The sequence below is a fragment of the Hypomesus nipponensis genome, chromosome 19, assembly GCF_054491055.1.
Source record: "Hypomesus nipponensis isolate SF chromosome 19, ASM5449105v1, whole genome shotgun sequence".
Classification (NCBI taxonomy): domain Eukaryota; kingdom Metazoa; phylum Chordata; class Actinopteri; order Osmeriformes; family Osmeridae; genus Hypomesus; species Hypomesus nipponensis.
The window spans coordinates 10,404,503-10,424,601 of NC_140379.1; the positions used below are offsets into that span (position 1 = coordinate 10,404,503).

The following is a 20,099-nucleotide window of genomic DNA, read 5'->3' on the forward strand; positions in this document are numbered from 1 at the left end:
TAGCAGGGTTTGCAATATGCTGCAACAATCCCCAAAATATAGTTGTAAAGTGTAATACTTGCAGAGACCGACCAATTGCTGCTCATTCTGAGAGGCCCTTCAACAGCAATATGATTACTATGTTTCTGAGTAACCTAGCTACAGTATTTGATTCATTTCATTTCTTCATTTTCATCCTCTCGCTCCAAACACAGCACACTCCATCGCTCCCGTGGTGCCAAACCCTGACTTGTGGGCCAATTATCCAGCTGCCCTTGGCACCTTGGCTCATTCTTACCCTCTCAATCTTAGATGGACTCAGTGCTTAATAATCTCATGTGTTAACAGCTGGGGCCTCAAAATGTGTCTGCAGCATTGAAAGTCTTACCGTGTTTTGTTTTTTTTGCAAAGCAGTGCGACACATATTGAGGCATGTATGGTTGCCTGGAAGGTCATTAATTTTCAATATCGACCTCACAGAGCATGCCACAGCTGCCACATCTGTCTCAATGGTCGCAGTTCAAATAGCCTGACATAACTGAAGCTCCCAGTGAAGGATTTTTCTAATGTAGCCGAGCCAAGTCTCTCTTATCACAAGACACACCGTATACTGTGCATGGTTTGGTAACTTATTCAAAGAAATTGACATTATATTTACTTGTGTAGAGGGACTGACAAGTTATCTGATCCATGAGCTTAGCCTCCAATATTCTCCCATTTTTTAATGGTGATATTGTCTCACATACATATATATATGGTGGTATTTATGTACATATTGTCAACATAAAACGGCTCAATAGAGAGTTGCAGTGTATGTATGTCTTACACACCGGTCATTTTATTTGTAAAACTGCAATTTGAGTTTGTGACATTAACACATACAGTGGGGCAAAAAAGTATTTAGTCAGCTACCAATTGTGCAAGTTCTCCCACTTAAAAAGATGAGAGGCCTGTAATTTTCATCATAGGTATACCTCAACTACAAGCGACAAAATGAGAAAAAAAAAACAGAAAATCACAATCCTCTTCTGGATCATCCAAATGCTCTTTAGCAAACTTCAGACGGGCCTGGACATGTACTGGCTTAAACAGGGGACACGTCTGGCACTGCAGGATTGGAGTCCCTGGCGGCGTAGTTTGTTACTGATGGTAGTCTTTGTTATGTTGGTCCCAGCTTTCTGTAGGTCATTCACTAGGTCCCCCTGTGTGGTTTCCTTGGATTTTTGTTCACCGTTCTTGTGATCATTTTGACCCCACGGGGTGATATCTTGCGTGGAGCACCAGATCGAGGGAGACTATCAGTGGTCTTGTATGTCTTCCATTTTCTAATAATTGCTCCCACAGTTGATTTCTTCACACCAAGCTGCTTACCTATTGCAGATTCAGTCTTCCCAGCCTGGTGAAGGTACAATTGTGTTCCTGGTGTCCTTTGACAGCTCTTTGGTCTTGGCCATAGTGGAGTTTGGAGTGTGACTGTTTGAGGTTGTGGACAGGTGTCTTTTATACTGATAACGAATTCAAACAGGTGCCATTAATACAGGTAACGGAGGACAGAGGAACCTTTTAAAAGAAGAAATTTCAGGTTTGTGGAAGCCAGAAATCTTGCTTGTTTGTAGTTGACCATATACTTATTTTACAGAGGAATTTACCAATTAATTTATCCAAAATTCTACAATGTGATTTTCTGGATTTATTTTCTTCTCATTTGTCTCTCATAGTTGAGGTATATCTAAGATGAAAATTACAGGCCTCATCTTTTTAAGTGGGATAACTTACACAATTGGTGGCTGACAAAATACTTTTTTACCAGTGCACATTCAGAATCAGAATCAGCCACTTACACACCTTTAACAACACGGTACAGTTCATAAGTGCAAAGGGTAGTCTGCGCATAATCTTGTGACTGTTTCCTGGAAGTCATTTTTAAAGGAATTTCCACCACATGGCTCAGGCTTGTATTTGGCTCTGTTCTGTTGGAAGACGTTGGCCACAGACTTAGCATTCCCCCCACATTTTTGACACTGAGCGGACACCTGCAAAACAGGTATAACCTCAAAAAGGAATGGAAGGGGAAGCAGACTGATTATAATATCAGTATAATAATATTTTGGATACCATTAGAAACATGCACACTATCTACTTATCTTCCGAGAAAGGCTCATAAAGTATGCCAGGGCACTATTGACAGCAGAGCAATCAATGGGCCATTGACATTGTCACTCCTACTGTCAAGATAATGTTGTGCCAAAGCACACTAAAGTAAATCATGCATTTCCTGTTAATATGGGACCATCCGACTGACCCTCCCTCCTGTCCTACCGTGTCTGCAGCCCAATCATAAACCAACCATAAAGGAGCTTAGAACCAACACACTTCAGCGGGAATTTTATCATTGACTAAACAAAACTATATGATTATTTTCCATTCAGATTAGATAAATGAGTGACTTATTTTGTGATAAAAGTCACATTGGCCCTCACATACTTAAATCCAAAAGTAGAGGAAAAAAGTAAGATTGAAATTGATGTGTGACTAAGCTAAGCTCACTACCAAACAAATTGCGGCAAGTCAACGTTGGCAGTTGCGTTGTCACTTCAGCAAGTAAGTGGATAGGAAAAGTAATCTTTTGAGGTCAGTGTCGCTAAGCAACACTAAGCTAAACTACACTAGCCAGGTTTCTACGTCAAAACAATTAGCAAGGTCGCAGCTAGAGGAAGCTTCAATGCATTGAATCACATTAAGTGTATTGCTTTTTGTTTGTTTGTTTTGTCAGAAAGGGCTGGGGAAACAAACATGCCTCTTTCAACATGATAGAATGACCTGGATGGAAGAGAGTAGTAGTAATGTTTTTCATCCTTTTCACCATACTGCATAGTCTGCATTTCCCTGCTACTTTGAGTTGTATTGGAGTAAGAGTTATATCCTAATCATTTGCCTTAGGCATTTAAAGTCAACAATTGGTAGTAATCTTGAGTGTTCTGGGTAAAGGCGCTATATCTTATGATAACTGACAAATGCAGAACAAGCAGGTGACATTTCTGCCAATGATACCCCTGGTAGTTTTTATAGTAGCTGTACATCTTTCAACAGGTTAGTTAAAGCCTATCACTCAAGTGGAGAAGAGTTGGGATTTATAAGATCAGCCACACTGGGCCCTTAATGACAGTGGGTGGATGAAGAAATCAGTACCAACACATTGTCATCACAAAGACAACCACAGCCAGTAAAACAAAGAATAGGCAGGGATTCACAAGGCCTTAGCAAACTGCACCGCTGGCAGCTGCAGATAGTCAAGGCCTTGCCAGGAACATGAGGAAAACATCCAACTCTCTTTGGCTGAGAGTGTTTATCCCACAACAATGCTTTCCAATATTCTGTGGAAGCAAAACCACCAAGCTTTCATTGTTCTTGGCAAAGGCTGGCACTTTCAGGGGAAAAAAGCTTTACCAGTGTTGATGAGGAACTGGCTCTAAAACAATTGCTTGCAAATGTATTTGTATCTTTTATAGCTCATGATCGACTCATGAAGAAGGACTGTTAGAGCAGGAAAAACTACAACAACCATCCTCTTTACACTAATATGTCAGGTGGTGTGCCAGACAGGAGGTGTGTTGTACAAACCGTTTCACGGGGCTTGCATGCTTTAAAGCCGGACAAGTGTGGCGTGGTGCTGAGATGACGATGGAACCTGCTTGCAAAACATAGCCAGATTTGCACGTTTCATCACTGTGTGCACACAAAGCTTCTATGTGTGGCTCAGGGCAAAGGTCTACTGTAATCTATTTACAATGTCTGTGCTGTGACCATGTAGCCTCTGCTTTATGTTAGCCTTCCAAGTTCTGAATACAATTAAACTGATGAAGAATAGGTGGAAAAGATGCACTTTGGGGCCATTCATGCCTTCACCATCTACCCTTGTTACATGACAGCAGAGACAATAGAATGTTGGATACGTTTATGCCCTCATGCCATACTCCTCCCTGCTTACTGATAAACATGTTATCAGTTAACATGATGTTAACATGCAGAAGAGCACGAGACACAAACACCCCTAAAATGTTGTCTCACTGAATGGCAGCACTTTAATTGCCAAAAGCTCATCTGCATTTCAATATCTCTGAGTATTGAGCACATTAACTCTTAGGTTAGTTGTAGCTTTGACATATTGAAATGCAGTACGAAGGCTGCGCTCTGGGCGTCAGGCAGTGTGGGGCTAATGCATTTTGCTAATGTATTATTTAGAAAGTGGCCACGCTAATTGAGTTTTAATGTCAGCGGCCGCTCTCCTGTATGCATCTGACCGAGCAAGGGGAGAGTTTAGATGCTGATAGATGATAGTGGGCCGCTTGCGGCGGCTCCAAAGGTCACAAACGATGCCGGCTGAGCGGCTGTGACCTCAGTTGATCTTAAAGGAAGCAGTTTTTTGCACCTTTGCCACTGGCCTTCATGGCAATGCATCACATGTCATGGCTGGCTGTGTAGCGGTTTGAAATGCAGCTTCCAACAGTCCTTCCTTCACTTAACCATTTAAAAGTTACATTTCCAGTCAAGTACAAAAAAAACAAGTGTCCAAAAGACTATAATGGAAAATGATGATACACACATTAGCCTACATTCCCTACAACAACCAGATATTAAACTTGAAACTCTAATTACTGAACCAAAATACACCAAAAATGATTGAATTTTATTTTTTTAAGATTAAGGGGTCAACTAAATCTGCTCTACCCTTTGCCATTTATTTTCATTTATTCAAGCTATTGTAAGTATTGCTTTAAAGATAATATTGTCCTTAACTTACGGTAGCAGTAATATTAAGGTTAGTTTTCTCCAAAATAGCGTCCATTTGGACTGGTGCTGCTCTGATTTAATTAATTTATTAGTAATTAGCAATATTAGTTATGATATTCATAGTAATATTGCCACACGCTAAATACAAGTTTAGAAAAACTAAGTATTTTGCAAGTTTAAATGTGAATATTTACTCTGCATATGCTTGCAGCAATTTGCATTTTAAACGGTAAGATACTATGTGTTGCTGCTCTGTGGAACTCATTAGCTTTACACTTATTGGAATTATTTTGCAAGTCCACCCCACCTGTCGTCAAAGATAGAAGACACAGAGAAAGGCTCAAGTCTTTATAAGAGTTGCTCACCCAAAGCACAAGATAAGGCAGAGCAATAATTTATTTCAAAAAATACCAACCCACTAATTAACATTGTGAATTCAAGCAGAAAGTCAGTATTCCTGCCAGTTTAATTGCATTGATGTGCGCACCCCAGTTTAACAGCTCAAATAGAGAGCTGCATTAGCTTCTATAAAGGCCGGTATTGCCTTACCCCTCCGGAACTCAGAATGATTTTTTTTTTAAGCATAATCAAGTTTTACTTGCACACATTTAATGATTTAATAGACTTGAATTAGTTTTCCACCCAAGGTAAATTATGAAGCACAGAATTAAATTTGCTCCTGTGCTGATTGCTTATTTATAGAAATGTCTTAGCATAGGGGTAATGTGATTATTGGCTGCACTGAATTAACAACATTAACTACATTTGGATATTTAGCTTAGACTTTAAAAAGGTAATGGAAACTGATTGTACCCCCCCCCCCCAAAAGATCCTTGGTTTGTCTTCCATCGCTAATACAAGCTCAGGTCACTATCAGTCACTCATGAATAGTATAATTAGTACACAGGAGGCCAAAGTGCTTTTCTATGACAGGTGGCCCAAAATTAGATTTCAATCTCCCTATTTGACTCTCCCTCATCTCTATCACTCTCTCTCAGCCAAAGAGAACCCTATCCATCTCTCCTTGACAGGCTTCTTTAAATCTTAGGAGTTTTATAACACCTATAATGTACGAGGGGCCCCATCCACAGGGGCCTCCATGCTGCTGAGAGCAAGTGATTATATTGCAGTGCGGCTCATCAAACACTACACGGTCAAAACCAGAGCACTCGATATCTCAGACAAGTGAGTTTAATGGCCGTCAGTCCTTGACCTTCTCCACAGGGCCCCATGTTAGTCACTCTCCAGCAATTTTAAATAGAAATAGAGCCACAGTAGTGAATGAACAGGGTGATAGGGGGGGCATGGGGCACTAGAAAGTTGGGGGGTGCTTGAGAGGAAAAACAAAAGGGCTAAATATGGGAAGTGGGCTAGTAATCTGAAGGTTGCCAGATCGGGCAAGGCACTTCACCCTACTTGCCTCGGGAGGAATGTCCCTGTACTTACAGTAAGTAGCTCTGGATAAAAGCGTCTGCTAAATGAAAAAAAAATAAAAAAAATGGCTGTGTCCAGTCATGGACACAAAAAAAAGGGAGAAATGTTGTTCCTCCCTCAGGCCGATCATCTATCTTTCTCTTCTAAAATATCTGACAGTAGCTTGGAGGTCTTGAATGCATCCTGCAGGGCTGTGTTGTCGTGCGAATGTGTTTCTCAAACTGTGTCATGGTGTACTTGTTTCAAGATGTGTTTGTGGGTCCCGGAGAATTGCCCCCCCTGCTGTGCTGATGCCTGGCATGGTCGAAGGCTCAGTCATGCATGGACAGCCCCGCACTGAGGCTTTTCCACATCAGAAGGCGTGGGTGTCGCTGGAGATTGGGTTCCAATGCTTGATCTGTGACAACACGTAAGGCTGAGGGGGCAGGTGAGAATAATCTATCAGATACTGTGATTTGTCGATTTGACGACACCAGTGTCACCCCAACCAAATAGGATCCCTCAGAATGCAGTGAAGGATATTAAATATTGGGGGAGTTCTGGAAAAATGAGAACATTGCTTTTTGTGGATTTGTGGCTTCAGCTGTTTGATAGGTGAAGCTGAAGTCAAGCCCATGTCATAACCTTGGTTTGGGAATTGTAATTTTATACTTAAAAGCCCGCTTAGCAAGGCCGTAGCCATGGAATCAACATGGGGGGGGGGGTGTGTGTCCCCCCCAATATGTATTATGATTACGGCCTTGCCGCTTAGTAAGTATTACACCAATAACATTTCTTTTCACTTAATTGACCCTCATAAGTCCTTTGTGCATCTACTCTGATACCTCACCAATTTATTTACAATTCACTATATTGTTACATCTTGACTGTTCCACTGACCTGCAATTGTTCTCACGTCCACCACTTCACCTGTTAGCGAGTCTATCAACAATTGCAATAATGGGGATTGACTGAGCTCATCCTTCTAGTTCCAGTGCTTGCATCTGAACCATTCAGTTCTGTAAATGGAGCAATTAACATAATTGACTGTACAAGCACCATTAACATAACCCGCTCGTCAGTGCGATTAGATTAATTCCCATAATGTAAAAGCTCATGTACCTCCATTGTTCTCCATTTCCCAATCCAATGCCACTTCCCTGAAGGTTCCCATATTGTCTTGTTATGTGGGTGATTTGATGGGTCGAAGGTGTTATTGGACCAGCAGAATGAAAGACGGCCATGTGACAGCAAAGGTAAGATGGATGACAAACAAACAGAATAGGAAGTGGTTGAACAGGGTAGGGCATATTCTTGAATTATAAGACTTAGATATGATATGATCTGCATACAGTACTCTCCTGGTTGAGAGGCAAGCAGAGGCAGAGTACCACACACACACAGTAACTTTGCATCCATATGAGATGTTGCCATAGTGACAGTTGCCACAGGCAAGTGGCACACAAGTCTGGTGTGTTTGTTAAGTCTGTTGACCTTAAAGAGGTCCTGCTGGCTTGGGAGTATGGCATTAGGAAACCTCCCCTTTAATTTAGCTGTTGGACACAAAACGTGTTCTATTACAAACACAACACACTTTCTCTGTATGTCTTGCCCACCCATGATGGCAGTGCGGTGGTCCCATGGCTTGAAATAGCTTGCACTGACATAGAAAGCAGCTGTGTTCTGCTGTCCAGTTGTTATTCTGTAGAGTATTGGGATCTCTTCTCAGTGGTCTGGGCCTGTCCGGTCCAATCAGGAATGATACGCATTCCTCACCCCCTTAAGAGAGCGAGCCAAACTCCTAAATGATCACAGTGCCTCCTACAACTGCTGGCCAAGGTTGCCATCACTTTATTTTTTTAACAACTCACAAAACCGCAGTAGCAAATTATATAATGCATTACTTGGCGGTGGGAGAATTATAACCCCTTTTCTGTCTCTGTAGAAGCATGCTGCAGAGCCGCAAAACACAGCTGCTTTGAGTTTGCCTTTTACCCATCTGTAGTGAGAGTTCTCATGATGTCCAGCACAAAAGGTACAACGCATAATTTATATGACAACACAATCCCAAAAGCCCTCCTGCAATATAAAAAATAAATAAACACTGGCTCACGCTAAGCAGCACCGACAAATGCACTCAAGATTTTTTTTTTTATCCAGAAGGCCATTTAAGTGATCTTAAATCTTAAATCAAGAGTAGAATTTTGCTTGGAAAGAAAAAATATTGGGTCAATATTTTCAGGGAAGCTGGCCCTATTTGAAAAGGAAGGGTGTCTACTCTAACACATACATACCTATTCCCATACACACACATACCTCTTCCTAACACAAACACACATACAGTGATCTTCTCCTGATGAGAGTATTTGGCCAGTGTTTCTGAGGGATCAATGTGGCTCCCCTGTCGCTGGGCTGGTCAACACACTTGTTTAGTTTTCCCATGCCCACCACAAATTCTGACATTTTCCCTCACTGAAAGGATCCATGTGTGTATGGTTTAGACGGGGGGGAAAAAAAAAAACGAAAAATATCAACAAGTTGTCATTTACATCAGAACAAAAACAAACAAACCCCAGCAAAAAGAGCTGCTAAGGAGCCTAGGGCTTTTTTTTTCTTTCTTTTTTTCACCAGGAATCCATCTTATGAGGCTTGAGGCAGCCCACCAGCCAAATCTAATATGGATTTATATACAAAGAAAGTGCCTAGTTTAACATAATGCATATTTAATCATGCATGGACCCTGTAAAGCAATTTTGCTTGAGTAATTGAAAGCAGACTTTGTTTAGAGCCCCCCTCCCACACACACACATCCACACACAAAAAAGGCATCTAAATTGTTGACCCAAAGGAGCTTGAAAATCTCATGCAGGATTAAATGTTTACACTGCTGGTGTATACTTTGGTAAATGAGGTTTGAATGCTGCGCTTGTATCAGTGCTAACACCACTGATCCTGTCAGGGAGAGAACACACACACACACAACAAAATCGGTAAGCACACACTATACACAAACACACACCTTCACCTGTCGAAGTGTGCCCTGTCGCTCAAACTTGGTATTTCCTACATGTTCTAACCCTAGCCCAAGCAACAGGATTTTGTTAAAAATAAAAATGAATCCCTCAAGTTAGTTCATGTCACCCATGTGCTTCTGAACAATAACTCAGGATTATTACTGAGTATTAGATGATCGGAAAGTTATTCAATTCAGTTATGCAGTTATGTTGCAAGAAATGAGTAAGAGGAAGTGGATCAGGAAGGGGGGCGGGGGGGCTAAGAGGATTTGACGGCCGGTAAGTGTTCACTTGTGCAAAATAAAACAGGTTATCAGGTTTATTTGGCGATTTCTGGCACCCATTAATAAATCAGCTTAACCGCAGCCTTACAGCTATGCTCGTCCCGCAAATCTCTGTGCTGTAATAACACGCACCGACGAGCACAGATTAATTTAATAACTCTTTAATATTCTCTGTAAAGAGGTAAGGGAGGGTGGGTGTGCTAGTTGCGTCCGAAAGCATATGGAGGGACTTCCTGCAGAATGGAGTATGCTATGGTGACAGATTGAATATTACATAATAATGTCATTTATATTCTGTTCAGCTACAACTGGAGTGCACAGACTTGGAAGTCAGGGAGTGAGGATGAAGGAGAGAGGATTTGTCTAAGACCGAATGTAAGGAGAGACAGAGGTCTGTTTTAAAACAGGGACTAGAGTATCGTACATTGTGCAGTACTAAGGGAGAGTCAGAGACAGGGCCAAAAATAGAGCCGGGTTTACAGTTTTACGAAAATAAATGGAATCAGTCTGACATGTGGGGTAGGTCCTTTTATCTTTACCAAACAACACAAATCTTCATTGCAGCCATGTTCACAGTTCACAACCCATGAAGACCATGCTATCTGCTGGCTTCACCCCTTCCAATTAAACCTCAAGCTTTCTCATTGGTCTTTTCTGGTTTGCTACCACTCACTGCACCCAAGTGACAGAAAACAAAAGACGTGGTATGCATGTCAACATAATTGACTCAATTATGGTTCACATTACTAGTAGGTTAGAATGTTAGCCTAAATAACCTGCAATTAACCAACAAACACTTATTGCCTCACATCTCACAGACACAAACACATGCAACACCCACATGCAAACACACATCCTTTGAAGGGTGGGGTTGGAGTGTTTTGATAAACCGATTGAACTGCAGACGATGTCACAAGAATTGTCTCCATTTGGCTCTCGCCTGCAGTAAAGGTCTCCATCTGTTTTCTATTGCAACGACAGTGGAGACAAAAGAGATGAGAGCAGTGAGAGAGCAATCGACGACACTGACATCTTATGGCTGTGACTGAGATCACAGGCTAGACAGCCAGTGGTTAATGAGTAGACAGAGCAGTTGAGGGGGCTGAGGAAATCATGAATATAACTGACTGAACAAACTAACCAAAATGTATTTATATACTACACATGCTTACTCTGCCAATTTGTTAAGTACAACCATCTTATAAAAGATGTTGTACACGGTTAGAATTGTTCAATGTGTACCAGGAAACAGTCACTGATTATTAAACCATGGGAAATGGTGTGTGTGCGTGTGGGGAAAGCCAACACTTTGATTAGGTACGGAGACATAATGCAATGGCAAGTTTGTGGACATTTGAATGCGTGTGAGGTAGTAAACTAGTCCAGGCTTTGTCCTTGTGGGTTTTCTCAAAGGACAGGTGTTTGAGAGGGGAAGTTGAATAACGGGGACAAAAGATTTGTTTGCATAGCACATAGTGGATGATTTGTGCAGCAAGATTAAACGCTAAGGTCAATGTTGTACCTGTAAAAGCACTCCACAAAGAGTGGCGTTACAGTTGTTATTAATGTGTGTTTAAACTAGGTACACACACTCTTACATTATGTGTGTGTTTGTTTGAGGGTGGGGTGGGGGGGAACCCTTTTAGCTGGGTCAACAGAAAGCCTGACTAAGGCAAAACAAGTTTAAAGCAAGTCTCCTGTGCTAAGCGTTTCAGTGCTTGCTGGAGGTTCGGCATTTACCTCTGGCGCCATGTGAAAGATTTGAAAGGTCAAATAGTGGAAGCCTTTGAATGATCACAAAGTCCCACTCACACATTTGTACATAAACAAATGCATGCACAGACTCAGAAACACACTCTGTATTGACCTTGAGGCCCTGGCTTCAAGTCACACATTGTGACAAAGATGTGCTTGTCACATGACTGACTACCATTCACACAGATAGGAGTTTGTCAAATGTTAATGTATTTTTATGTTTTTCTTCCCCTTGTCTTAACATTAACAGCTAAGTATTTGATGTGGGAGAGAAGGAAATATGTTCACTTTTATAACCTGCCTCTAAAAGGCTTGGATGCAGTGCACCGACAAGTGTATTATATATTTTAGTTGAATATTTGTAATTTGCTAATCAAACACGCATCTACTGAATCATAGAAGCCATTTTTCAAAATCGACACTGCCAGTCATCAGTGAGTGCATTTTACTTGTAAAATGTTTGATTATTGGCTACTACTGGCTATCGCTGTCCAAACGTATTGGCATGGATTTGACGCATATCATCCAAACTCATAAATGTTCATAGGACAACACACAAGACAGCTACAAACAAGACAAATAATAATCTAACATTATCTACATACAGTATAGTCAGCCCTATAAAGGAGATAAACCGCAAAACTGGCTACATTTGAAAAACCATTTCAGTGCCAAAAGTAATAGCTATAAAACCTTGGGAAACCCTTTCCCCTACATTGAATGTGTGTGTGTTTGTGTGTGTGAGTGAGTAGGTACTCCCTTGACATCTCCCACTCATGGTTCCGAACAAAGAAAGAACTGAAAATGCCTCTGGCAGAGGGTCAGTTCATTCCATGTACCTCCAACACTGTGTGGATGACATGGCACTTGCTCTTTGCACTGCTTACGACTGTTCTCAAAGCACATGTTGTAGCTTCTGTTATAGGGTTTATCTTGTATTTATTGTGCAAGGTTTTTATCTTTATGATCGAGTTACTTTTTGGACACTGTAAAAACATCTAATAGAATAATACAGATAACAAAACTGACAAGGAGAAACTCGAGGAGCATCAACATTTTGTTTTCAAAGCAAACCATGTTTTTTTGTTAAACCTATAACTTTGTTCATAATGGCTATGGAACAATCTTTGTTGGAAAAATATTATCTAATTATGGTCTGTGTTTGTGCATGCGCGCGCGTGTGTGTGTACACAAGAGACGCTTTGTAGTTTGCCATTGTTAAGGACGTTTACACAGGGTCAACAAGGATGAAGATCTAGGGAACAATGAACACAGGAAGAAAGGCAACTTCAGAGAAGCCTTGTTTACCTTAAACGAAAGGGGAAGGAGAGAAAGAGAGACTGTGTTGCTAAATGGAAATGCTACAGAACACACAGTGCTTCTGGAACAACAACCGAGTCCAATCGCAGTACTGATCTGAAAGTACTGAAAGACAGATTTTTCCAGGAACTGAAATACATCCAAACATATGAGAAGAGGTAACTTTACATATGAAAAATGCTTCTCAAGGATTTAAACTTGTCAAAAGTCCTAAATTCATGAAACATACAAATAGTACTGTCAAAAGCTTCAGAGCTTAAGGTCAAAGTGATAGTTCACTGTCATGAGAAGGTAGGTTTGTGCATGAAGAACAACTCATAAAAGCTTTACTGAACTGTATATTTATTATTTTCTCAGACACATACACACAAACTAAAGTGAAAATACCAAGGGGGAAATAAATAAATAACACCCCAAACATGGCGGACACACCCAGACCTCTTGTTCTTCAGTTCCGGGTAAGACGATATGATGGCAGCTTTGATACACTGTTCCCATGCAAACACCAGGTACAAGGTGGATAAGAGGGTATTTAAGCAGCCATTAGCAAGTGTTTGAGTAAAAGGAGCCATTTAGAAAAACCACAGAGCCATGTGATATTTGCTCCAGCAGTGCTTAAAGGCTGCCTGGTTAAACAGCGCAAGGGTCAATATTTTTACAGGCAGGCCTGGAAACACTGGACTGTTAGAGCTGGAAGACAACTGACAGCTGTGCCCCTATCGCCCCTCCCCATCACCCCTCCTCTGGCTGAAGCCCATTCAAACCTGGCCAACTAGAAGTCAGGTTGGACATCCAGAATGAGTCATACCAGAATACTTTGTGTAATACTGGTTTACAGATATATCGTAGCAGAGAGTATTTGCAGGGATGCTTTACTTATTTCCTACAATCATAAAAAATCTCAGCTGTTAAAAGGCAACCAAGCAGCATGCTGGGTCGAGATCCAGCACCCACTGGTAGTACCTTGTAATATTAAGGAAAACAGGGATTTGAGACACTTATCACTTGTATTATTGTTGTTATTGATTTTATGTAAAGCACCTTGAGCTACAATTCTTGTATGAAATGTGCTATATAAATAAAGTCTTACTTAGTAACTATGCTTGGTTGTCAAAATGCATACAGTAGTTTAAAATAGGTTTAAAGCTAGTCACACTAAAGTCTGTAAATTGAGTAGAGATCATATTGTGAAAGCACCTACAGCACAGTTTAGGTACATCTTTAGAAGGGGAATATGAACCTTTGCAGGACAGGACAAAGCCTTTGGTTATAAGCCTTGTTTGTGATCATGGCCCCTGTTGAACGTATTGTACAGACATAGTGTCAAAATGAATAGGAAGGCCATGACGGGGAATTTGATCGGCCATTCTCCGCTCCAGCGAGGAAATCATACTCCAAAGTCGATGTGCTAAGTGCACATCGCCTATTAACTTTCATTTCCCTCCTGCTTCATCGAACGCAAAGTGATAATGCTGCAGTTCAGGGCTGGGGAAGACAATGACAGGGCCCCAGCCAAGCAGAAGAGCAATTCAGCATTGCTTTGACCTCGCTATCATGGCTGCCCAAGCATTCACTGGGAAATAAATCCAGTCAAGCAGCAGAGGAACCTGGGAAATGTGGTCTGTCCAAAAGTCAATATCCATGTCTGACAGCTTAGGGGTCATGCTTCCATGGACACACTGCAGGTTCTGTCAGGCGTACACATCCAACATTACGTGTCACTCACTGGCAGATTTGGAAGGAGGCTGACTCTGGATTACTACTGTTATGCCTTTGTCAACATTTAGTATTAGCTTCACTTCCAAATCCCAATAAAATATTCATAGAAAATTCAAACTTTACACACAACCCTACTGAACATTTGCCATGTTCAATTGATACAGCTTATAAACAGTAGGAATTATGAACAACCCATTCATTCATGCCTTATAGTTCATCTTGGTTGAGAAAATTGTTTGAGAATCAGAACTAGGTTTTGTGGCCTTGAGTCAAACTGCTTTTGATGCACTGGTCAAAGAGTTCCACTGTTAAATAGAAGTCATGTCCCCAAGTTACATTGAAAAGGTATCTGCTGCCACCTGCTGTTATTCAAGTTTGTAGCACGGATTCTCTGTCAAGTGTTTCTTATATTTTTGATCTGACACCTTTTTCACTTCTGTAATGAAACTGATGTCACTACAATACATGCAATTTATTTATCTTAATGTGGCTAGCGTTTGTATACTAGACACTACTATAAGGTATCTAGCTCATATACAGCATTTCTGAAAACCAAAAGGAAAACCTGCAGGAATATTCTCTTTCATCTCTGCTATCCATAGTGGATGTCAACAGAACATATAACAGACATTCTTCTAAAAACGAATACACAGTGCTAGCAAGGACACCCCAACAATACCTTTTGCAACATGCTGAAGAAATTGACATGACCAATGAGCGATGATGGGCAGTGCTGCTCAGTTCACAAGACTTAAGTGACAGCTCAACACAATGTAGCATCAAGGCTAGTTTAGTCTTACATTTTTCTGTAATTAAAGCAAGTAGGAGAAACGTGTTGCTGGCTTCCACCAGGGACACCAGTCAAACAATATTTGCTCTTTTAGGGGTGGGTCAGAGGGCTGTCATCATTGACAAGGTCACCCCAAGATAATGCTTTTAAAATGTTCATTTTCTTTGTGTGGTGTTGCGTTTAAAAACAACATTGAAAGAAGTCAGAGACATCTCAAATGGCAGACAAAACAATAATTCACTTTGAGTTTGAATTGATTTACTATAACAAATGCTATTACATAACTAGAGTACAGAGGGGGAAAGAATTGTACAAGCCATTATATACAACCAAAAACCTTTTCTTATGTTAATAAAAGTTATTAATCTCGCTTGCCAGTCATGTACACACACACACACACACGCAGGCAAGCACACAAACATTGTATGAACTAAGCATGAAGATCAAACAACGACTTTCAGGAAAAAAGCAACTAAACTTGGCCGGGTTTCCCAGATTTGTTAAGAAGCTCTTAACGCTAAGAGCTTCTCTAGAACGCTCTTAGAACGCTCTTAGCGTTAAGAGCTTCTTAAAGAATCTGGGAAACCCAGCCCTTATTGTTAAAGAATTTGTGTTTGCATATGTGTGTGTGCAGGGGGGTAATAAAAGTTCATGTTGATTCTACATTGAGGACTAGTATGCTAATCGTCTGTACATGTGGACTTATGAACATAATTCCAATGTTGCAAAATAACAAATGTCACTTACAGGAACAATCATGATCAAATATAATATAAGGCCCAACGTCCAAAAATGTAAAAAGGTGCAGTTTAGACCAAAGGTCAAGTCATTGGTCCAATGCACAAAACTAATCCTCCATTTAAAAAAATAGTTCCATCATTCCTTCCAAGTCCTAGGGCTTTCGGCGTCTGTGTTCAATGAAAAATAGAGTAGAAATTAGATCCAAGATACCAGTTCATATTCAACATTTTATACTAAAATGTCTATGAAATATTGGATTTCTATTATCCAAACAAATTCACAAAATGCATTTTTAAAATGAGGCGTGTAGTTGCTGAGCTTACTTTTGATAGCCGTAAGCCGAGCTTGTGCTTGCAACTGGAGCCTAAAAAAAGAATGGGTTCTTCAAATATGGTTGCATCCTAAACTGTCAATGTCTTTCAAAAAATGAATGTAACTACCATGTTTTGTCCCACACAACTCAGTGTTCATGGTTTTCTTGTTTGTTGAGTTGCACCTTACCTCGTTCTCAGTGTCATCCCACTCCATTCTCCTGTGGTCCTCTGCCTGTCTGGGGCCATCCCCTGATCCAGATCTTCTCTTACGACTACATCAGAATATTGTCCATGTTAACTTTCCAAGTACGTGATGACCTACACTTCATTTGATCTGTTCATTTGATCACAACTTTGACAGAACTGTACTTTACATAGAGCTGTGACGTTACACAAGTTTGAACCTAACTGTTCAGCACAAAGCCTCTCAGATGTCTTTAAGACTAGATGCAAGTTACTAAATGGCAATTTCATGCCATTAAGGACATGGCATGAAATACTGATCTCACACCATCCAAAACACTCAAATCGTTCCAATTTCAGAAATGATTGGTAAAGTAGTAATGATTTACATCAACCAAACATTGTTCATGAAAGGCCAATGGGAAACTATGTACATATAATACATGTTGAAAGAACACCTTTTCATTTTGAACTACAGAAGGCAGTACCTTGAGGTGGATGGGAACTCCTGTGTCAATGTTTCAATGTCTGTGAACTGCACAGCCTGGCCTCCGCTTCTGGTTCTGAACACGTCACCCTGAGGATTCACACAACCTTTAGGAGGAGACGCTTCTTCACACCAGCACTCGAGTGCTCCCTCAAACATACGCAGACATGTCAGACTATGACAGTATTTCAAAATGGTGATTGACCAAAAACATGGGCAACTCGATCCTTTGCACTGCAATGAGAGCAGTCCCTTCAGTTCCAACTGGGAAACAACTGGAGGAGAGAACTTTAGTTATCGAACCGTGTATTGATAAATCCAAACTAACGGATGCCAAGAAGGCAGCTTTCATTTCTGTTGGAAACTGATCACAACTGTAACTTCTAAAAAGCATCACTGCTCAACAATAAATGCATCTTTAGCATCTTCACAGTGATTTGGAGGAACCAATTGAAAACGCGTTACGCGACAGATGGTAATTGATGCTAATACATTCTAAACTAAACCAACTGAAGTTTACGGCAGTGTCGAAGAAAAAGAGCAAATCAGAATTGTATAGGCGCCCAAATCGGAAGCAGCAATCAGTCTTTACCTTGATCAGCTTGGTCTCAATCTCCCCATCGGAGGCAAGCTCCTGGTGTGTTAGCACATACTTGTGGCATTTAGAAAGAGCTTTCTCGCTGGCGGCCGACACCTTGATTGCTTTGGGTATGATTGGCTGCATGACAGTGCCTAAATCCAAATTAGAGGGTGGTTTGTGGTCTACCCATCTTTCCCCACCCGCTGAGTGCGAGCGACGGTGAAGGGGGCGGACTGGCGTCGCCGTCTGTGGTGAAATTCCCGGTCGCACGGTAAAAGAGACAACAAACCAGGAAATTATTGACAAATGGCGGCGGCGTTTTGGGGTTAGTTATAGGCGCTCAGGTAATGAGGCAGGGTTAGTGCAGTGTTGAATTAGCGGCACTACTGAAAGACCACAGTTCTGAGCATTTTTTATTTATTATTAAGGGGTTGGTTTGATATTGGAAATAAAAAATAAAATCTTTCAACCCATATTCAACAGCCATTTATCAGTCAGTCTATTCTGGTAGTACGAGTCAGTATGTCTACACCTGAATTGCCAGAACTATTGCATGTTTTTGGTATGGTACCTTGTGACATTTTAGTCACTCAACACGTAAATAACGATGTTCTCCCAGTAATGCCCCATTTTTATAGGCTGTAACAATCACTGTTTTGAGAATGCTCATAACCCAAAAGTAGTGCCTGTCTCTAACACAGGCAACAGCATTTGGAAATTGAAGGATGAAATGGGGATTTGGTCAGTATTGTCAAATGAGTGGTAAGACAATGAGGGGAAGCAGAGAATTAGTAGGAAGCAGAAACATTTTCCAAAAGGTTGCAGGTTCCAAAGGTTGCAGTGAGCTCATAGATGGAGCAGCTACCCACCCATAGGAACACACAATGAAGGGAAGAATGCAAGTTCTACAACTAAGGGAAATCTTAAGGAATTTTCTACAGCAGGCCACACACAATCAAGGGAAAACTGCAAACTCTACAAGCATATCTGGAAAAGCTACTGCAGATCTATGCAGATCCTGCATCTATTTGCAAGGCATCTACAGAGGCACACATAAAAACACATCAGATCTATCTACTGAACATCTACGGATGCAGTTCTACAAATGAAGAAGATCTAATCACATGCACATAGACTGACCCTTGAGCCTGACTCTAGGTCTAGCTTGTAGGAGGGGGTCTCAGGGGCAGGGGCCCAGCGCTGGCCGCACCTGCGGCCCACACTGCTGCTGGCGTAGGGGGTCCAGTTACTGTTCCTGTAGGTCCCGGGGGGTTCCCTACCCTGCCTGGCCTCTAGAGGGATCTTCTGCTCCCAATCAGAGATGCAGGATGCTACAGACACACTAATCGAGGTGGAGGAGGAAGGGAGGGGGTGGCCCTGAACTGCTTTGACCTTTGCCTGATGTTGGTGGCGGGAGGGCGTTTTGCTGGAGTCCTGTAAGGGACGGCGGGGAGGGGGGGGGTAGGACATTGAAGCTGCAAGTTGAAGTCTCAAGCTGTCAAATGTGGTACATGCAAAGCTTGTAAAAATAGACAAGAGCCATAACGTTATGTGATCTTTCAAATCTGCCAAAAACTGACAAATGTGGCACTGGGATATCACAATTGCTTGGAATGGAGTGACACATACACCTTGGACATGCCATGCATTACAGGGCGAGGAGGGAGGTCACTCACAGGTAGGGGTGTTGGCGAGGCAGCCCTCTTCTGTGGAGCTGCACGGTCCCTCTCCCGGGAAGGCCTTTGGGGCTTCTCAGGTCTCTCTGTGGCACTGCTCTCCGTCACGATGGCCTTGAGCTGCTTTAACTTCTCGTCCTTCACCCACAGCTTATTCTGCAACTCCATCTGCTTGGCGTTCACCCGCCTCTCCTGAGATAGGCAGAAGGCCAAAACAAAACATTATTATTAACTTAAGTGACTGATTACCATCACTGTGGGCTGTGGCACTTTGAATGTACCGTGAGGTGCCATTAAAAGTGCTATTAAAATGCAGTTCATTTGCCATTATAGACCCAGCTATTCAAGAAAAGAAATCCTATAAATCACAATAAAGCAAAATGAAAAAATAAAACCACAATATCTCAACAAACTCCCAGTTCCATCACTTGTAAAAGTGCTCCTACCAGCTAAGAGTTGCACAAAATACCATCTCCCTTCAAACCAGCTAAGCCAATCGTCCCAGGTATTGAGGTGCTACTTACACACTCCTTCTCCCACTTGTGCTTGGTGTCGGTGACCATGCCCTGCATGCGCTGCTCCATGCGCCTCCTCTCTGACAGCTCCCTGTTCAGCTTCTGCTCCCGGCTCTCCAGCTCCTGCTTCAAGGAGCGCTTGTCCTCCTCGTAGATGTTGGTGGTTTTCTGGAGGATGTCAATCTGAGGATGAAAAGGATTAGTTAATGCCACAATTTCTATTATATCACGTCAAGTGAACCTGTTGAACCTGCCTGAAATAATTTATCGAATCAAGCTGAAGTAAATCGATTATTTTCAGATATACGCAATATAAGTCTATAAAACCTCACTACTGCTTTAGGTACCTTGTATTCAAGCATTTTAGATTTTTTCTCCAGACGTTCAATCTCAGTCTTCTGGTTAGAGATGACTTTTTCCTTCTCCCCCAGCTTCCCCCTCTGGTCTTGGATAAAGTTCTCCTTGGACATGAGGTTGCTGTCAAACTCCTGCAGCATGGATTTGAGTTTGTTGGCTGTGGAAGAGATGTTTGTTATTG

At 41.6% G+C, this 20,099-nt stretch overlaps 1 protein-coding gene across 5 annotated transcripts in view; it reads right to left on the bottom strand.

Moving 5' to 3' along the window:
• The window catches only part of LOC146246962 (kinesin-like protein KIF23), a 45,122-nt gene that overhangs the window by 19,803 nt on the left and 5,220 nt on the right, over positions 1-20,099 (bottom strand). The window contains exons 15-23 of one of the 5 annotated variants that reach the window (XM_084682834.1): positions 19,909-20,075; positions 19,571-19,744; positions 19,047-19,238; positions 18,511-18,804; positions 17,383-17,616; positions 16,792-16,880; positions 16,308-16,392; positions 16,130-16,170; positions 15,307-15,973 (exon numbers count right to left, since the gene is read on the bottom strand). In XM_084682834.1, the coding sequence (XP_084538960.1) occupies positions 15,958-15,973; positions 16,130-16,170; positions 16,308-16,392; positions 16,792-16,880; positions 17,383-17,616; positions 18,511-18,804; positions 19,047-19,238; positions 19,571-19,744; positions 19,909-20,075 (1,292 nt within the window). In that variant the 3' untranslated portion in view covers positions 15,307-15,957. Of the gene's footprint in view, positions 1-15,306; positions 15,974-16,129; positions 16,171-16,307; positions 16,393-16,791; positions 16,881-17,382; positions 17,617-18,510; positions 18,805-19,046; positions 19,239-19,570; positions 19,745-19,908; positions 20,076-20,099 lie in introns of those variants that run through there. The other 4 variants (XM_084682836.1, XM_084682835.1, XM_084682837.1 and 1 more) reach the window with 4 other exon arrangements.